The 16,293-nt window shown below is 39.2% G+C and overlaps 2 protein-coding genes across 4 annotated transcripts; one reads left to right on the top strand and one right to left on the bottom strand.

Annotated features, from left to right (window-relative positions):
* Positions 1-1,272: 1,272 nt before the first annotated feature.
* gadd45gip1 (growth arrest and DNA-damage-inducible, gamma interacting protein 1) lies at positions 1,273-2,858 on the top strand. Its single transcript, XM_061065884.1, has 2 exons — positions 1,273-1,676; positions 2,236-2,858. Exons 1-2 carry the CDS (start codon positions 1,288-1,290, stop codon positions 2,528-2,530), a joined length of 684 nt encoding a protein of 227 aa, XP_060921867.1. The 5' UTR covers positions 1,273-1,287; the 3' UTR covers positions 2,531-2,858.
* Positions 2,859-3,346: 488 nt separating this feature from the next.
* On the bottom strand, positions 3,347-15,469 carry zgc:158403 (tetratricopeptide repeat protein 39A). Of its 3 annotated transcripts, none has more exons than XM_061065881.1 (18): positions 15,161-15,469; positions 14,590-14,697; positions 14,032-14,163; positions 13,719-13,777; positions 12,051-12,118; positions 11,843-11,907; positions 11,136-11,235; positions 10,970-11,035; positions 10,770-10,878; positions 10,605-10,672; positions 8,822-8,881; positions 8,432-8,593; positions 8,235-8,326; positions 6,518-6,638; positions 6,318-6,429; positions 6,106-6,220; positions 5,435-5,551; positions 3,347-3,911 (listed from the first exon to the last, which is right to left on the bottom strand). In XM_061065881.1, the coding sequence occupies exons 1-18, from the start codon at positions 15,193-15,195 to the stop codon at positions 3,809-3,811; spliced, it is 1,692 nt and encodes a 563-aa protein (XP_060921864.1). In that variant the 5' UTR covers positions 15,196-15,469; the 3' UTR covers positions 3,347-3,808. The 3 variants fall into 3 exon arrangements, with proteins under 3 accessions (XP_060921864.1, XP_060921865.1, XP_060921866.1); XM_061065882.1 differs by having other exon boundaries at positions 14,590-14,694; XM_061065883.1 differs by lacking the exons at positions 14,590-14,697; positions 15,161-15,469 and having other exon boundaries at positions 14,000-14,118.
* Positions 15,470-16,293: the final 824 nt, after the last annotated feature.

Genomic DNA, 16,293 nt, shown 5'->3' with positions numbered 1-16,293 from the left:
GTTTATTTCCCTGCCCAGTGGTCCTTAAATGTTGAAAGAAGGTGTTAAAAGAGTCTCAGCTCCCCTTCTCGCTCTGATGCTCTGGCTACAGCCCACCTGCTCACAGCTACTTCCAAGTCAATTGGGATGTTTAGTGGAAAACATATCCGTCTACCGCTATTCTTGAAAGTAACTGAGAGTGCCTCTGTGAGGGACCTTTTGATATTTTGCCTTTTTCAGTGACAGTAAACTGAGCCTCTAGTATAAATATTTTTTAAATGAAAAGGTCTGAAACCGATATAACACAGTACACAAAACCACAAGAACAGTTCACCCCCCCCCCCCCCCCCCCCCCCCCCCCCCAAAAAAAAAATACAGTAATAATTGTTTTTTTCCAGTGGACTGCATATATTTAAATGTGTAGTTCCCAGTGGTTTGCTTTAAATTCAACTTTAATTTGCAGATGAAAGTAGTTTGATAACCTGTTTTATTCTGTAATTTGTAGGATACTTTGGGCTAAGGAAACTACAAACATCTTTATTTTTTCATTCAAACTTTATGAACCCCTCCAATCCGCATCACACTCTCATGATAAACAGATTGGTACTTCTTGTCCAGAGAACGTGTTTAACGTGTCTGGAAAAAAATGTTTCCTGACGCAGGTCTATTAAATGGAAAACATTACAAGTGAACTGACTTGTGTTTTCCGGCTAATTGTGGGATGTTAGGTTTCTGTTTTATGAATGGACTGTGGCTTTAGTATTATTTAGGCCTATATCTTCAACTCAATTCAATTTTATTTGTCAGATCACATAGCCTTATGATGACAACTTTCTATTTATTTTTACATGGTGGTTCAAACTTTTTTAAAGTTATGGGTAGGCTGTGGCTTTTGCTGATGTCATTAAACTTTTCTGTGTCATTAGTAGCGTGTTGAAAAACCTTTTTAAAAAAAAAAAAAAAAAACCTAAATTGGCATAACTTCAGGCATTTGAATTAATAATAAAAAAATTATAATAGCTTGAATTGATATAGCATATTTAAAGGGACAGGACAGAGTAACTAAAGACAAAACAGAAAGAAACAATTAGTAAATGAGATAATGAATTGCCTTTTTGTCACGAATTGTGCCATTTAAATACGTCTTTGCCTATTTCTATTATTATGAAGTTACATATGGCTTGCTACATGTAACGTAAACCATTTCCAAATAAAGGCTGATTTACAAGAAGAAATGAATAAAGCTGTGTTGTACAGGCACTGTGGCGGTCACCTCTGTCTCTGGGTCCTTCATCTGGAAGAAGAAAGATGGCGGCGTCCATGTTGTGCAGGAGGACGGCGGTGTTACAGAGGATTTCATCTTTAAAAACGATTCTTTCTGCGAATTCTCACATCGGGTTTCTTCTGCAGACAGCGTCGTATAACCCAAAGCCTTTAAAGCTGAACATCAGTGGGCCATATATCCCGGACAAGGACAGTGAGAAAACCCCGGAGTGGCAGAAGACGACGCGCTTCGACAAGAAGCTGTTCGGTCGGTACGGCTCAGCTTCGGGCATCGACCCTGCCTCGCTGTGGCCCAGCGGTGAGCAGCTGGACAAGATGATCGAAGAAGAAAAACAATGGCATCCTACGTTAGAGGTGATGCTGGAGAATGTCGCAGCCAAGGAAAAGCAGGAAACCGAAAAACGTCTGGCAAAGTAAGTAAGGTTTAAGACGCTGTAGGTGACGTCAGTGCGTTAATTATCGGACAGATTAGGTGTTTTTAACTTTACATGGAGAGATATTCATTTAAAAAAAAATAACAGGCATAAAACTGACAAAAAAAGAAAGACAAAACATAACATTAGTCATCTGAAACATTTAACTTCTCCACTTGATGAATGGAGAAACACTATCTGCAATAATAATAATAAGTATATTTATCTATGACAGTCATTGCACATTTGTGAAAAATCTGCCAGTTCTTCACACTTTCACACAATTTTTTTTAATATTAATCTATGAATTAATAACTAAGTTGGTTGCTTGTTTGTCATTTGATATGGACCAATGAGTGTAATTTAAAGAAATACACAAAAGAACACATGGGAGAGGTAAAAGCCTTGGGATAATCCGAGTTATTCCAAGTTAACCTGTTAGGAGCAAACTACCAATTGTTCAGCAATCACTCATATCGTGGTTGAGTCAATGTGTGGCTATTGACTCGTGCAATCCAATTTACATGTGTCACATAACTATTTTCCATTTTCATTGCAGAGAGAAGCTCATCGCGGCAAACATGGCGAAAATGCCAAAGCTGGTCGCTGACTGGCGGAGGGAGAAGCGTGAAACCAAGCAAAAGCTAAAGGACGAGAAAGCTCAACGTGCAAAGTTGTTGGCGGAGGCCAGGGAACGATTTGGCTACGCAGTGGACCCCCGGAGCCCAAAGTTCTTGGAAATGGTTGCTGAAATCGAGAAGGAAAACAAAAAGAAGCAGAAGCTGATGAAACGCAGACTAAAGGAGGAGCAGACAGCAGCTCCCATCACCCCTCCTGCCGCCGCCGCCTCGTAATCGTGGACTGCACAGGTTCAGATGTTGGTTTCTGATGGGACTTGTTCGAACAGCGACAGAGACTGAGAAGGTGTTTTGCAAACATCAGTGAGACAGTCCTTAACAGAATCTGAGAACATCTTTAATGACCTGTACCCAGGAAAACTCCTTCCTTATTATCACCTTTGTTTAAATCCTCTATCCACAGTCGCTTGTCCTGTTTATTAGGCAAATGTCCATTTTTCATGACATATGTATTCAGCCAGTCCTGAGACAAATATTTATATATACTATTTTGTCTTTGTGTTTAGAGGAATAAATATTAAAATTTGACAAAATACAAAAATAAGTGAATTCTGATTGAATGTTTATGGGAAAAAATATTTGTTGTACACCCAGTTCACTGGAGGGATTATATATCCTGTCTGGGTTGAGTTACGGCGACCCGACCTCATAAGCGAAAGAAAATGGACGGAGGGATTTGTTGTACATTCTGAAGAACTTGAAAAGAGCTGGCACTGCTCCGGAGATGGGCAACACTCAGGTTAGACCAGCATCCACACAAAAGATGGTACGGCTGAGGTTAGAACAGAATGGATCAGTTTGGTCACCTCTTCAGAACGCGTCAGCTGTGGTGTGCCATGCTCACATGCATTTTCACTGCAACCACCAGAATACTGTCTGCAGACTGGGTCACACAGCTCTGACATCCAGATCACTGCTTTCTGAAGCTGGTTTAAAGACCGCTGTCATTTGTTTTTGCTGTTGGACTTGAAATACCATAAACAGGGGTTACAATCACATATTGAAAGATCCAAAACAGCACAGTACGCTTCATCATTTAACATTTTTAATAAAGTAAAATAAAGTAATTTCAACACATGTCATCGTCATAAAATTCTTATATAATATAATAATATAAAGTGGCTTCAATCAAATGTTGATTAAAATGTAGTGTCCTTTAATCTATAATCTTAACTATAAAAACATCGTCCATAGAATAATATAGCTTTATATACACTGTTCTACTTAAAATGCCAAACTGCACTTCAAAACCAGCCTGACAAAGATGGGCTCTTGTAAATATTCTTAGAGTTTATACATTTTTGTACAATGTTTGAGAAGCATGTGACAGAAACACCTCAAAAGGTTCCCCTGAACACAGCAGAAAATTTACCCAGACATCACTTTCTAAAAGATGAATTAAGGTTTGAAATGGGGGATCTAGCGGAAAACAGGCCCCTCCGTCGAGCAACCAGTCCAGTGTTTCAACAGTCATGAAGATCTGCCCTCCTTCAGTTAAGAGTCCTCTTCCTCACCGTGCTCAGCCTTAAGTTTGGCCAGAGCGGCGTGCACCCTGAACTGCGTACGGGACTCCATTGAGTATTCTTTGTAGTTATGTCTACAAGTCAAAACAGGAGAGGAGGTTGTAATGTGACAGAAAAGAACCGGAATTAGAAATCTGCAACTTAATTGTTAATATGAAACAGAAGCGGAGGATAGAAGTTCAATATGAGGGGTAAATACAACATTTGTTGTCAGAAACTGCTGTTTTATATGAAAGGTGCTAAGAACCCAAATAAAACCCTAGTGAGAGAATAAATGTGTGTTCAGAACAGCCTTTCAGTCCTATAACTAACAGGCAGACAGTGACCTCTTGTGATTTTAAAGTGTTACTACACTGAGCAACCAGAGAGACACAACCCCCTCTAAAGTTTATAATTTTCCAGGCCAGCTGCCCTAAACAAATCCATCAATTAGAAAGGTATCTTTAACAAATGTACTAAAAGAATCAGACATTTAATTTATTATACCCTGTGACTGTTGTGGGTAATATGTGACATTATTGGCAACAGACCCTGTGGAAATTTGGCTTGACAAGTACATTTCATTTGATGTCAAAACGAAGTATCTCATTAAGCATCAACAGAAATCTGCTCCATAAATTCCTGCTGAAATAAGACCATGAATGGACTTCATTAACGGCAAGCGGCTAAAATAGTAGCTAACTGTTCTTGAATCCATTCATTTGCACAGTCCCTCCTGTGATGACGCCGTCGCTGGGTGTAAATAGCCATGGGAACATTCTTATGATCGATGTGTAGAATTAAAAAAAGAGGGTTCTGGAGATAAATCTGAGGAAACTAAATATTTGAACAGTTACTGAAATGAAACCATGTGAGCAATAGAGAGGGGAAATGTTGCTTTTTATTACCTCAAACATCTGAACTAGACAGCAAGTTGCATACCTCACACTTGTGTTTCTGTAAGGGGGTTGTATGATATTTTGTAGCTAATCGTGTTTTCATGTAAAATCTAATAGAAGTGGTCTTTGCCCCAGTAGAGTTCACGAGCACAACCACGGGCACACAACGTGGACAGCCTTCATTATGGAGAAATCCCACAGTGTTATGGCTGTATCTCTCTAAAATGACTACCAGCACCCCAAAATGTTTGTTTCTTACATTTGTCAAGTAACTTGAACTAAAGATTTTAAATAAACGTTGTGCTGTAAAAGGAACAAATAATGTCTCCTAAAAAATGCAGTAGTGGAAAATGTGTATCGTAGTAAAAAGTTGTATTAATAATATATTTTATAACATATTAGTATGCCTTTTGCATGACAAAAAGAAGACAATAGTATTCTCCGTTTCTTTATATTAACTTTTTGTTAAAAAAATATGAACCGTTCCAATAATCCCTGCAAACAGTGCTTTTCTCTATGTGCCGACTGTGCAGGAAATGTTGACTGCTGATGTAGAAAACACAAACTTTTCAACTCTAATAACATATATGTTTTTTTTTTTTTAATTACATTCACAGATTCTAAGGGCACCCGAATGAAAATGTGTCATCTTACTGGACCTGTGTGGCTGGATTCAACTTTGCTTTACTCAGTAAAGCTGTTTCAAAAGAGTTACTCACTTTGCCTTGTGCAGCAGTTTAATGGCCTTGTCCCTTCGGCCTTGGTGTATGTAAAGCAGACTGAGCTCCACCAGGGTGTTGGGCACCAGGTAGTGGTCAAACCTGATCTTCTTTTCACTGAACACACACACACACACACACACACACACACACACACACAAAAGGAAGGTGACAACAGCTCTCGTTCACACTGTAACATTTTACACACACTATGTCAACAACCTGCCTTATATTAGCCTCCACAGAAATGCAATAAAAGTGATGCTGTTCCACTCTGGTTGTTGACTAACCTTCAAATCAAACAAGCTTGAATGCCTCTTAGTCATAAGCAGTCAGTGTGATCTCAATCAAGTCATTTTATATTTGTTTGCTATGTAAATATAGATTGGCTACCTTATGACTTGATGAGTTGGGAAGCTTTAACACATCCATATAAGAGCTGCTAAAACAGTTCCTCATGATACATTTTCCTTAAAGTATTTTTAGGTTCACTTGAAACCATAAAGTTTTTTGGTTTTGTTTCAACATAGCCTGAATGTCATAATAAAGGTTGAGGGTGAAGATGTCTTCCGGGTGCCTATAGTTGCCAAAAACTTCATTCAAAGCTGTTTGTGTTTTGTGTGGACAGGAAATAACTCATACAGTCTTAACGTGTATTTAGTAGCACTCACCTGGAAATCACAGTGTTGAAGCATTCCTCAGCTTCCTGTAGGAGACCCTGGTTCTTCAGACACAGACCCTTCAGCAGGTGGATCACGCAGCGGTCGTCCAGTGTGTACTCATTTTCTGTGAAGGAAGGGGCAGACATGATTTCCTCTCGTCTACAGTTCTATTCATGCCGTGAAGGATTTGTTGTTGCTCATGGTTTATGATACTGTCTTACCGGGAGACTCCAGCAGGCTGCCCTCTGCTTCCATCAAAGTCTGCATCATGCCTTCAGTCAGCTCTGGCCGCTTGCTGATCATACTGAAACCGTTCCACATGTACATCATCTCCTGTAAAGAAACAGAAAATGCAGTTGGACGGCTGTAGGAGTCAAACTGTAGGTCTGCCGTGTGAGTGTGTTTGTGTGCGGATCTTTACAAGCACTGGCACCGGGAGCCTGACGGGGCTGGGACCTCTGTAGCGTTTGGCTTTACGGATAGCAAACTTCTCAGTGGGCGGAGACTTCCCAGCTATCTTCTGCTTGAAGATGCGCACTTTTCTAGAGACACACACACACACACAAAAAAAAGACACTTAAGATGTGCTTTCTTTTAAACTGCAATTGTCTGTTTTTGGACACATGGGTGCAGAATAACAAGGTCACTACCAAACATAGTGGCCAACAATAGCATATTATCATACCCAGCATTCACAGAGGGACAATCATCGACTCCCCAGAGTGACTTTCAGACTGGAAAAATCTTTGAAGTTGGAACAACATCGTGAGAAAAATATTTTATGACTAGCCAATTGGAATATTTGCCATTGCTCAACCACAGAAATGGTAAATGTTGGGTTTTATGGTTAAAATGTTTTCATGAATTAATGCGTAACATTTGTTGCTATAAAACAGAAGTTATCTAGAACAGTACTAAGCATTAAAAATCAACAGATCTCCAAATAATTCCCACATTACGATATAAAGCTCATGAACATCTCAGATCTAGAACACAGCTTTTCAACTTGAGAAATGGGACCATTAAAAAGCCAATGTACTCAGCATAGCTCCTGAGAAAATCATCTCTGCAGCTGCTAAATGATGCATTATGTTTGCTAGCTTATTGCTAACTTTGCTTTTGTGTGTGTGTGTGTGTGTGTGTGTGTGTGTGTGTGTGTGTGTGTGTGTGTGTGTGTGTGTGTGTGTGTGTGTGTGTGTGTGATGTCGGCATGTAGTGTACAAAGGGTCAGAGCTTTCTCACAAAAATCTGCTTTCTCCTGCTGCTGCGGGAACAAAGGTGACAAGAGGGCTGAGAGTACATTTCTCTGACCTTGTTATTATGAATACACAGTTTAACGTTAAAAATGGTCATCTGACCCAATGTTGATATAAAAATATAGATTAGTCCAGCTTGAACAAAGCCTTTGGGGAAAAGATGTACTGATCAACTTTTTTTCCAGTTCCGATACGATTTCATTACATATGTACTCATACCGATATTTATATTTTTAAAATCATAATTAACAGATTTATTGTGGATTTGTGCATTGTGTTGGCTTCAAATACAAACAGGAAGCAGCAACAACTGTCAGGTTTTCAAATTAAATATTTTAGACTTGTACGTAATAATCACATGGAAGGAGCTGTTCCATCTCATCTGAATGTCGTCATGGAGACGATTTGTGGGCACTTCCAGTTCAGTCCGATTGTCTTCATAGTGAGACTGTGCGAGCTGAGAATGTTCAAAGTGCACAATGATCTTTCTTGATCGGTGATCTGAGCCATCAGTCCGATATCTGATACGTAAATTACATCAATATCGAACCCGATACCGAAATAAGATTGGATCGGTCCCATCTCTACTTTTGTGCAAACATGAAGAGTACCCTGCTGATTATATCCATTCAGCTTGTTGTTTTTTTCCCTTTCTTAAAAATCACATCCTGTTTAATTAAATCTGTGGTATTAAAGGTGGAGGCTGTATATCAGGATGAGAAGAGAGATGAATTTGTGCTGCTGCTGATTTTCTTTCCAACAATTAGGTCCTGCACCAGCAGCACCACCACATACACATTGGTAAACTGCAAGTATATTACATGCTGTGGCACCATGGCATTGTGTTTGAGATAAAATATAGAATATATATAGTATGTTTACCTAAAGAGCTCTACCTCGTCCTCCCCAAAAGGCCTGGCCTCATCTTTTGGCAGCATGCTGAGGTAAGCAGCTTTCATGTAAATATACATTGCCTGACAGAAAACAAACAAAAAAAAGGCAAAGTTACAATGTTTTTGCATTGTCACATCAGTCAGCCAGTCATCCTGGTCTTTTTCGGACTGCTGTTCTTTGTATACCTTGGACCAGCGGCTCTCCTGGCTCAGCAGGTCTGCATAGAAGTACGCCATCTTCCATGCTCGCTTGTAGGTGAAACACCACATCAGCTCCCAGTAGCACATGTGGTGGAACTGCTTCCAAGCCTGTTGTGCTTTGCAGCCATCTTCAAAGAGCTCCACCGCCTAGTGGGGTGCGAGAAAAGTGATAACATAAAGCACTCGATAAGGATATTAAGAAATAAGGCTGCATTCGAGGGGTTTTGCATATTAAATATAATAACATTTGGGCACTTGCTGTAACAGAGGTTCCATGCGTCACAAAATGATGTAAAGTTTGTGCAAACAAATGCTGTGTCTGTACACATAATAAAATATTAATTGATGATCTTTACAGCCTTTTATGAAACACACCTCATCAATGTTTCCCTTTATCTCCTCAATCCTGCCCGCAAAGAAGAGGAAGATTGCCCCCTGTGTAAAAACAGAAAATAAAGACGAAATAATTCAACGTCAGCGTTGCACAGAAGTTTATGTCAACATACACCATGTTAAATTCTAATCCATCTGCAAGCACTCCTACTGCATTGTATTAACTCTTAACAGTGTTTAACCAAGACGCTTCCATTTCGGTTGGGTACACATTGTGTCAGAGCCTCGAGTTTGTTCTCTGGGATGGGCTGGCATGTAGGTAAAAGGTAGAGTGGAGACAGGGATTGTGACTTAACAAGAAAGGAGTCAAGAAGAATTGTAGGAGTGATAGTATGAAGACGCTGAGGTGATTCTGTGTCAGACTGCAATATAGAAAGAGTTGTGAGTGGAAGTTATTATTCTAATTTGTGGGCCTTTTTGCCTTCCTTAGATAGGACAGGTGAAGAGAGATAGGACATTTTGGGATGAGAGAGGTCTCATATGAAAATAGCCATTAATGGAGCAAAGATATGTTTAGAGACTGATACAGACAAAAAACAACCCATTTCCTCAATAGCTCATTTCTTAAGTGGTTCACTTTTTATTATTTTATGAGTTGTTCATAATTAGGGGCTTTCAATCACTGGACTTCAAAAAAGCCTCTTCAGACACCAATACTCAACAACACTGAGACTACGTCCATGTTTTATACAGTCTATGATTTAGACTTGTGTTAAAGTCAGGAGTATGTAAGCGCATTGTTTTCACCAAATAAAATAAAAGTGGATCCCTTATCTCATTATTACAAGATCCTGGTCCTGTAATTAGGAGATCTTTTCTCATAATAACGAGATAAGGATCTCAAAACAACAAGGTCTTCTGTCGTAATTATGAGATCCTGATCTCGTATATATGAGATCCTAAGAGAGCATTGACACATTTGTAATTACTTAATCAGGAAGTAGGGATGCAGAGGTTGCTACATCATCTCCAAAAATCAGGAACAATTAAAGCCATCAGCTGATAAACATGTTTAAACCTAAGCTTTCCTGCTTATTGGATATTTACATGTACTGCACCAATTTGTGTGATAGTTTCTTGTCCGTTTACTATCACGAGTCTGATGGTATCATCCTGCAGATTGATACAACTAGCCGCAGGTCGGAGCATTCCCATTGTGTGTGCAGCACAAGGTGTTTTGGAGAGGTTTTCAATTTAATGAACATTGGTAATATCTGTCAGACAGAGCAGCATAACTAGATGTTTCTAAAAAAAAAAGTACAAACCAAACCAACAACAGCACTGGACAAAAAGTTGTCACCGTTTTTCAAAATAAGACAAAGAAATGGCACCTGGAAATGGAATCAGCAGGCTCACCATTAGCTAGAATCTCAACATGGACAAGGCAGCTTGCTAGCCAACAGCAGAAAACTAGTCTGTTCTAGTTCAACAACAATCACAGCAAAATGTTTCTATTTAAATGCTTATAAGACATGTGATTTGTTAAAACAAAGCACCCAAATCAAAGAACTGCTTAGGTTCAAGGCCTAAAACATGCTTTTTAACTAGTTGCTCAGAATATTTCTGTACATTTGTTAAAGATAAAAGGGACATGTACTTATGACATCAGTCTTTAAGGCCACATTTGCAGCTGAATGGCGCACATACCAGTCAGAGCATTGATTGTATGCATTTTATGCTTAGCACCGTCAATTCTAGAGAGAATGGACATTTTTCCCAAGCAATGGATTCAGTCTGTACACCGATAATGCTTATTGCCACTCACCCGTGGATAGCGGAGCCGGAAAGGTATCAGAAGGCTTTCAGCATCAGCCACCTCTCCTTCACCTGTCCCTGAGAGAACAGAACAGCAAAAAAAATCAGTAATAAAGTAGTACACCATATGTATCACCAAATGCATACATAAAAAAAAATGTGAACATGTCACTACCTAGAATGAATGTGAGAAAGGTGTAGTAGCAGAGCAGTAGCAGAGCGCACAGCATGGAGCGCAGATTCATCCCTGTAGCACCGTCACGCAGGAGGGACAGACCATATTCCTAAAACAGGACAATGCATGTAGAGGTCAATGCATCATGGGTGTGTCAGTTAATATGTCGTGCTTGATTAAAGGAAATTTATATATCACACCTTGTCTCCAGAGAAGCCTGCAAACTCCAAAACTTTGAGTATCCGTGGGGGAAATAGAGAGAGTGTCTGTAAATGAAGATGACCTGATGAACTTTGTGGTACAAAAACATAGTTCACACATTTTATATTCACACAACATAATATTCAAGATACTTCGGTGACATACCAGATTAAACGCCCCTATTCCAAATGATATTCCGCCCTCTAAGTGAAGGTGGCTGGGTCCTTTGAGACAGCTTTGAGATTTTATGAAGGAATGCAGTTCTCTGGATGATAAAGGGAATCTCTGTCATTCACTTTAAAACACCACTAAGCTACACAATACTAAATGTAATTTGAATATTCATAAATAAAGGGGGTACTCCTGCAATTCTGTTTTTTAACATACAAAAAAATGACTTGTGATAAAGATTACAAGAATTATCTAAATCTGTGCTGCAAAGGCTAAGATAGTCTTAGTCCTTTGTATAACTCTATATATGACCTCATCCTACAATTCCCACAATGCAACTTGACAATGTTTTTCAAACTCCCTGTTACCATTTGTTCAAACTCCACAGCTCTAGTTTCTAACATGCTTAATGTTATTAAATGTATCCTCTAAATCAAACAGAAGCTTGCTTATGTTGTGAGATTTGTTGTCCTTTCAAAACTACAACAGAAATTCTAAAACTCTTGTCTCAGGCTTAGTAGTGCTCCTCAAGTAAACTGGAGTTCATTATGTCAAATGTATGTATTACCATTCATGGAATGCTTTTTTAAACTACTTCTGCAAGTTCGCAATTTTTTTAAACAGCTAACGTATACACTATTATCAGCATTAAAATAACACACTACTGACATTCACATCTATGTATTACTTATACTACTTACTTGTAAATTAGGTAACTGTTTCGTACTTTGATTCCTCCTTTGATGAAACTCACCATATTCTCATCCTGCAAATTATATTAACAAATAAATAAACAAGTGAAATAATACTGAATGTTTCCACAGTCTTCAAATAATGTGAGAACTTACCCATGCTATGCAATGAATACAGATATAAAATGATTGTAAAAAAAAGACTAGTCCACTGCACCTGTAAGAAGGTGAGAGCAGCTCTCTGGAGTTGACACTCTGCATAACACACTTCAGCATGAAGCTGCTCTGAAAACACACATACACAGATGCACATTCAGTAAATAACATCAAATGATCATAGTCAGCAATTCAAATTCAAATAACTTTATTTATCCGTTAGGAACTTCATTTGTGTAAAAGAGCATCAGTGTGCATACAGCTAGACACAAAAACAACAGCAGAAACAGACACATACAAGTGGCTCTATTAAAAACATGATAAATAGGTCATAAATAATTGTTATGAGCGGTTAAGTGAGTGGTCTTAAAAATAAATAAGAAATAGATCATTTGTTCATGAGCCTGATGGATGTGGGAGTAAAGCTTGACATGGCTCGATTAGTCCGGAAAGTGAGAGATCTGTATCTGTGGCCTGAGGGGAGACAGGTTGTAGAGATGGCAGAGTGAGTGTGTGCTGTCTGAGGCTATGTGTTGTCCTTTTAGTTTTGTTCTCCTGTTGTAGATACTAATCAGTGGTTCCTGCTGCTGTCCGATTATTTTGCTGCTTATTGTTATGATCCTGTTTAATGGGTTACGATGAATGTTTGGCAGAGACCCAAACCAGGCTGTGATGTTGAAGGTTAAAACTGATTCTATAAAACATTTGTAAAATGCTGTTAGGACTGATTGGTGGACAAGCAATAAAGCATACAATATATAACCTTGGTGCTAATAAATGTGAACTCTCTTGTCTTCTAATTAACAAACTTTTACCTCAACATTTTATTAGTACAGAAAATAAGATATGATTTCGTAAATAATACAAAAATAAAACATTTCTGTCTTTTTGCCCTCAAGCCTGGTGTGCCACAGGGATTCGTCCAGGGACCATTCCTCTTCTCTGGCTTTTCCATTGCTACGCTTCAATGCTGTTGCTTTTAAATCTCACTAGCTGCATGGCTCAAGGGATGTCTATGTTGGACAGTGAATGTTAGTCTGAAATATATCAACCACTTTTCATTTGGGGCCATCACAAGTTCAGAGTGATTTCTATTTTCCTGTTGCTTTGGTTAAACATTAATGGACTGCACTTTTTTTAGCGCTTTTCTAGTCACACACACACATGCACGCGCACGCACGCACGCGCCTACGTAAAGTACCCATCAGCACAAATTCACACACCAATGACAATGACTTCAGGAGCAACTTGAGGTTCAAGTACTGGCCAAGAACGAACATGTAGACCGCCAACCTTTCGATTGACAGATTACCCACTCTACCACTAAGCCAAAGCCAACCCAAAATAAGAACCAAACTGCCAACAAAATGAATTAAATTCTTAGCTCCCTCCACAAGTGTTATGTGCTCTTTGTCACTCTCAGCTTGTTAACTTGCTGATGCAAGCATTTGGCTGACAACAATGTCGTACCAGGGTACATCCATGAATACTCGATGTCATTCAAAAACTGCAAATCTGTTGGAAATGTAGAAGTTAACAACAAGGCTAGCACTGATCTTTTTAGATACTTTAGATTCAAATTTGCCATCAGACTCAGTGTATTTTACCCATGACTGAATAAAAAACTGAAAACAGGAAGTTACAATAAAAATGTCACATCTATACTGTGTTCACTATTGGATGGAGTTGAACAGTTTTTAAAATGAAGTGAGACTTCCAGGCCTCTTACCTTCAGTGAGTGAGTCCCCACCTGACTTATTCCCCATACCTGGGGATTTCCGTCGGAACCTGAACAAAAGAAACAACTTTTCATAATACATTGAGTTGATGATTGATGGCTTCTTGAATGACACAGAAAACAGAAATGACACCGACATAGCGGCCACTTTAATGGCTCCTCTCATGCAAACGCAGTCAAATTGGTCATTTGTCAGAAACAGGTCATGTAAATGCGTTCAGGTTGATTTGCCTATTATGTTTCACAAACTGTTGAGGAAAAGTTAGCAGCACCTTAGAAAACAAAGTGAGGTATTTTGTCTGACCTCTGGCAGACTTCCTGGGCACTCTTCATGGTATTTCCTGCATTGCTGATGTCATCGTGCTGGAAAGTCATCATGGCCTGCATTTCCAGCACCGTGGCGTAGATAAGAGCGTGGTACATACTCTCATTTACTCTACATAAGGAACAAGAAATCAAAATAAACATTATACACATCAAACCATGAGCGAACAGAATTAAGCATTTTCCTGTTGAGAAGAGATAAAGTAAATATCTGGTCGCCTTCCTATCGTATCTACCATCCGTGCGTGTCTTGTGCATAGTGTTTGTTTTGCAGGGCTCATTTCTGTCGGCTGTTGAATCAGTCAGACCTTGGGCGTCAGCTTTAGCAAACACCTTATATCCTGGAGAACTAAAGCCTACCAGTGCCACCCTGGTGTCTCAGCTAACAGCAGCACACTACTTCACAGTTCACACCACAGACATTTCTTGACAATGCACGCGACCGAATACTGCTGACATCACACGGAAACCACTATGAATGTGCTGAACTCAGTTAACAGTGCAGTAAACACCCAGTGGCTCAGGATCATTCTGTTACCTTGGCCGCAGCCTCTCCAGGCTCTCGCTGAAGTGGTTGTTAAGGAAGAGATCCATGGCCTCCATACACTCATCCAGGGATTCTTTTAGGGTCGTCTGTGAGGAGCTGCTGCTGCACAAACACAAACATGGATGAAACACTCACACAAATAAAAATGTGCATAATAACTGGGTGTGCTGGAGGTAGAGAGGACTGCTAAGTAGCAGCACAGTCAGCTCTGATAAACAACATGCATGCGTTTAACTTTAGATTACGGAAGAACCTGACAATAGACTGACAGCTTCTGATGCCATACAATTATTATGAAAATGATATCTGAAGCACATGTGTGCAAAGTTAAGTGTGTTATCATTGCTGGGCCTTTATAAGTATGTGCCATCTTGCGTGGCCAAAAGTAAATAACGGTGGGAGACGACGAGGAAACAAATTCACTAATATTTCAGTTTCCTGTGCAGGAGCTCAACATAGTTCATTAAAAACGTGTTATCCAACCAATGGGTTATGACATACATTTAAAAAAACACAAGTCACAATTTCCGCGTGTCATGAATTTAAAGTTGCTTGTACTCACTTTTGCTCAGCATTTGCGTCTTTCCCATTAGACATGTTCTACCTCCAGGCGTCGTGCCCCCAAAAACACCTGTTAAAGAGCTCAGCGGATCTGTAGGTAAACCGAGCTGCATTCACCACTTCCACCGTGATTCCAGGCTTTTACAAGAGACTAGTTGCATATAGCCTACGTTTTTAAAGGCGAATAACATTGACTTCCCAAACTGGTTATATTGGACTAAAGTGCTCCGGAGTGAAGGCATGCGTTCATGTGTGTGGATCCAACAGATTGTGTGAACGCAGCAGACTCCTCCTCTGTGACATCACTGCCACGCACACATTAAAAAAGCGTGAATCACAGGATCTGTAGCTGCTCCCAAGTCAGTGCTCATCTGGACCATATAATGCACAGGTGACACTGAGCCTACATCAAAACTGACATGTAGACAGAATGTATTTCTAAAGAAGATAGGTCTACATTAATTCATTAAAATGTATTTTAAATGTGAACTAAATGAATAATTACATTGCATTAAATAAATAATTACATTGCATTAATTGCGTGCCTATAGGCTGCTATGTTAAAACAAATTGAGGAGGACAGTATGCACTATTCTCCTCAAGCTCACCTGTTATTCAACATCAGTGTCACTTGGTGGCACTGTTTTCACATTTAGGGTAAATGTGAAAAAAAGGACGCACGGTTGGCATTCGTTTCATTTATTAAGTGTAGGCTGTAATTGTTTTCAATATTCGTGACATGAATGTTTCAGCATGCCATATTCCAAAAAAAGGATTATCTTTTTTTTTTCACTGCCCCTGCCTACTTTCTTGATTTAGACTCAAGACAAATAAAGCAGATGGATTTCTTGAAGGTTTTTGTCGTTACTGTTTATAAATACCAGGATAATTGGTTAAACATAAGTTTTTAACCAATTATCCCATTTTTAAATCCAAAATGAGATAGGCTTTGTCAGACGAAATTGGAAGCCGTCCTCTCCATTGATTTGTAATTGGGTTATTTAATGAAGAGATTGTCTACCAAAGTGGTTTATTTCATATTATAAGAAACATCTGACATCTGTGGATGTTAGATCAAATTAATCTGACGATTTTAAATAGTAACAATAGTCACATTTTCCCCTTTGAAACTGT

Source organism: Labrus mixtus, chromosome 20, assembly GCF_963584025.1.
Source record: "Labrus mixtus chromosome 20, fLabMix1.1, whole genome shotgun sequence".
Classification (NCBI taxonomy): domain Eukaryota; kingdom Metazoa; phylum Chordata; class Actinopteri; order Labriformes; family Labridae; genus Labrus; species Labrus mixtus.
This window is presented reverse-complemented; position numbering and strand designations above follow the sequence as displayed.

What these genes read in the sequence shown, in the direction of transcription:
- gadd45gip1 (XM_061065884.1), top strand. Translation starts at nt 1,288, where the DNA reads ATGGCGGCGTCCATGTTGTGCAGGAGGACGGCGGTGTTACAGAGGATT. An exon ending in ACCGAAAAACGTCTGGCAAA is followed by an intron (nt 1,677 to 2,235) that starts GTAAGTAAGGTT and finishes TTTTCATTGCAG; the next exon opens with AGAGAAGCTCATCGCGGCAA.
- zgc:158403 (XM_061065881.1), bottom strand. Translation starts at nt 15,195, where the DNA reads ATGTCTAATGGGAAAGACGCAAATGCTGAGCAAAA. An exon ending in AGGAGAGCCGCTGGTCCAAG is followed by an intron (nt 8,327 to 8,431) that starts GTATACAAAGAA and finishes GTTTTCTGTCAG; the next exon opens with GCAATGTATATTTACATGAA. An exon ending in GACGAGGTAGAGCTCTTTAG is followed by an intron (nt 6,639 to 8,234) that starts GTAAACATACTA and finishes GTGTGTCTCTAG; the next exon opens with AAAAGTGCGCATCTTCAAGC.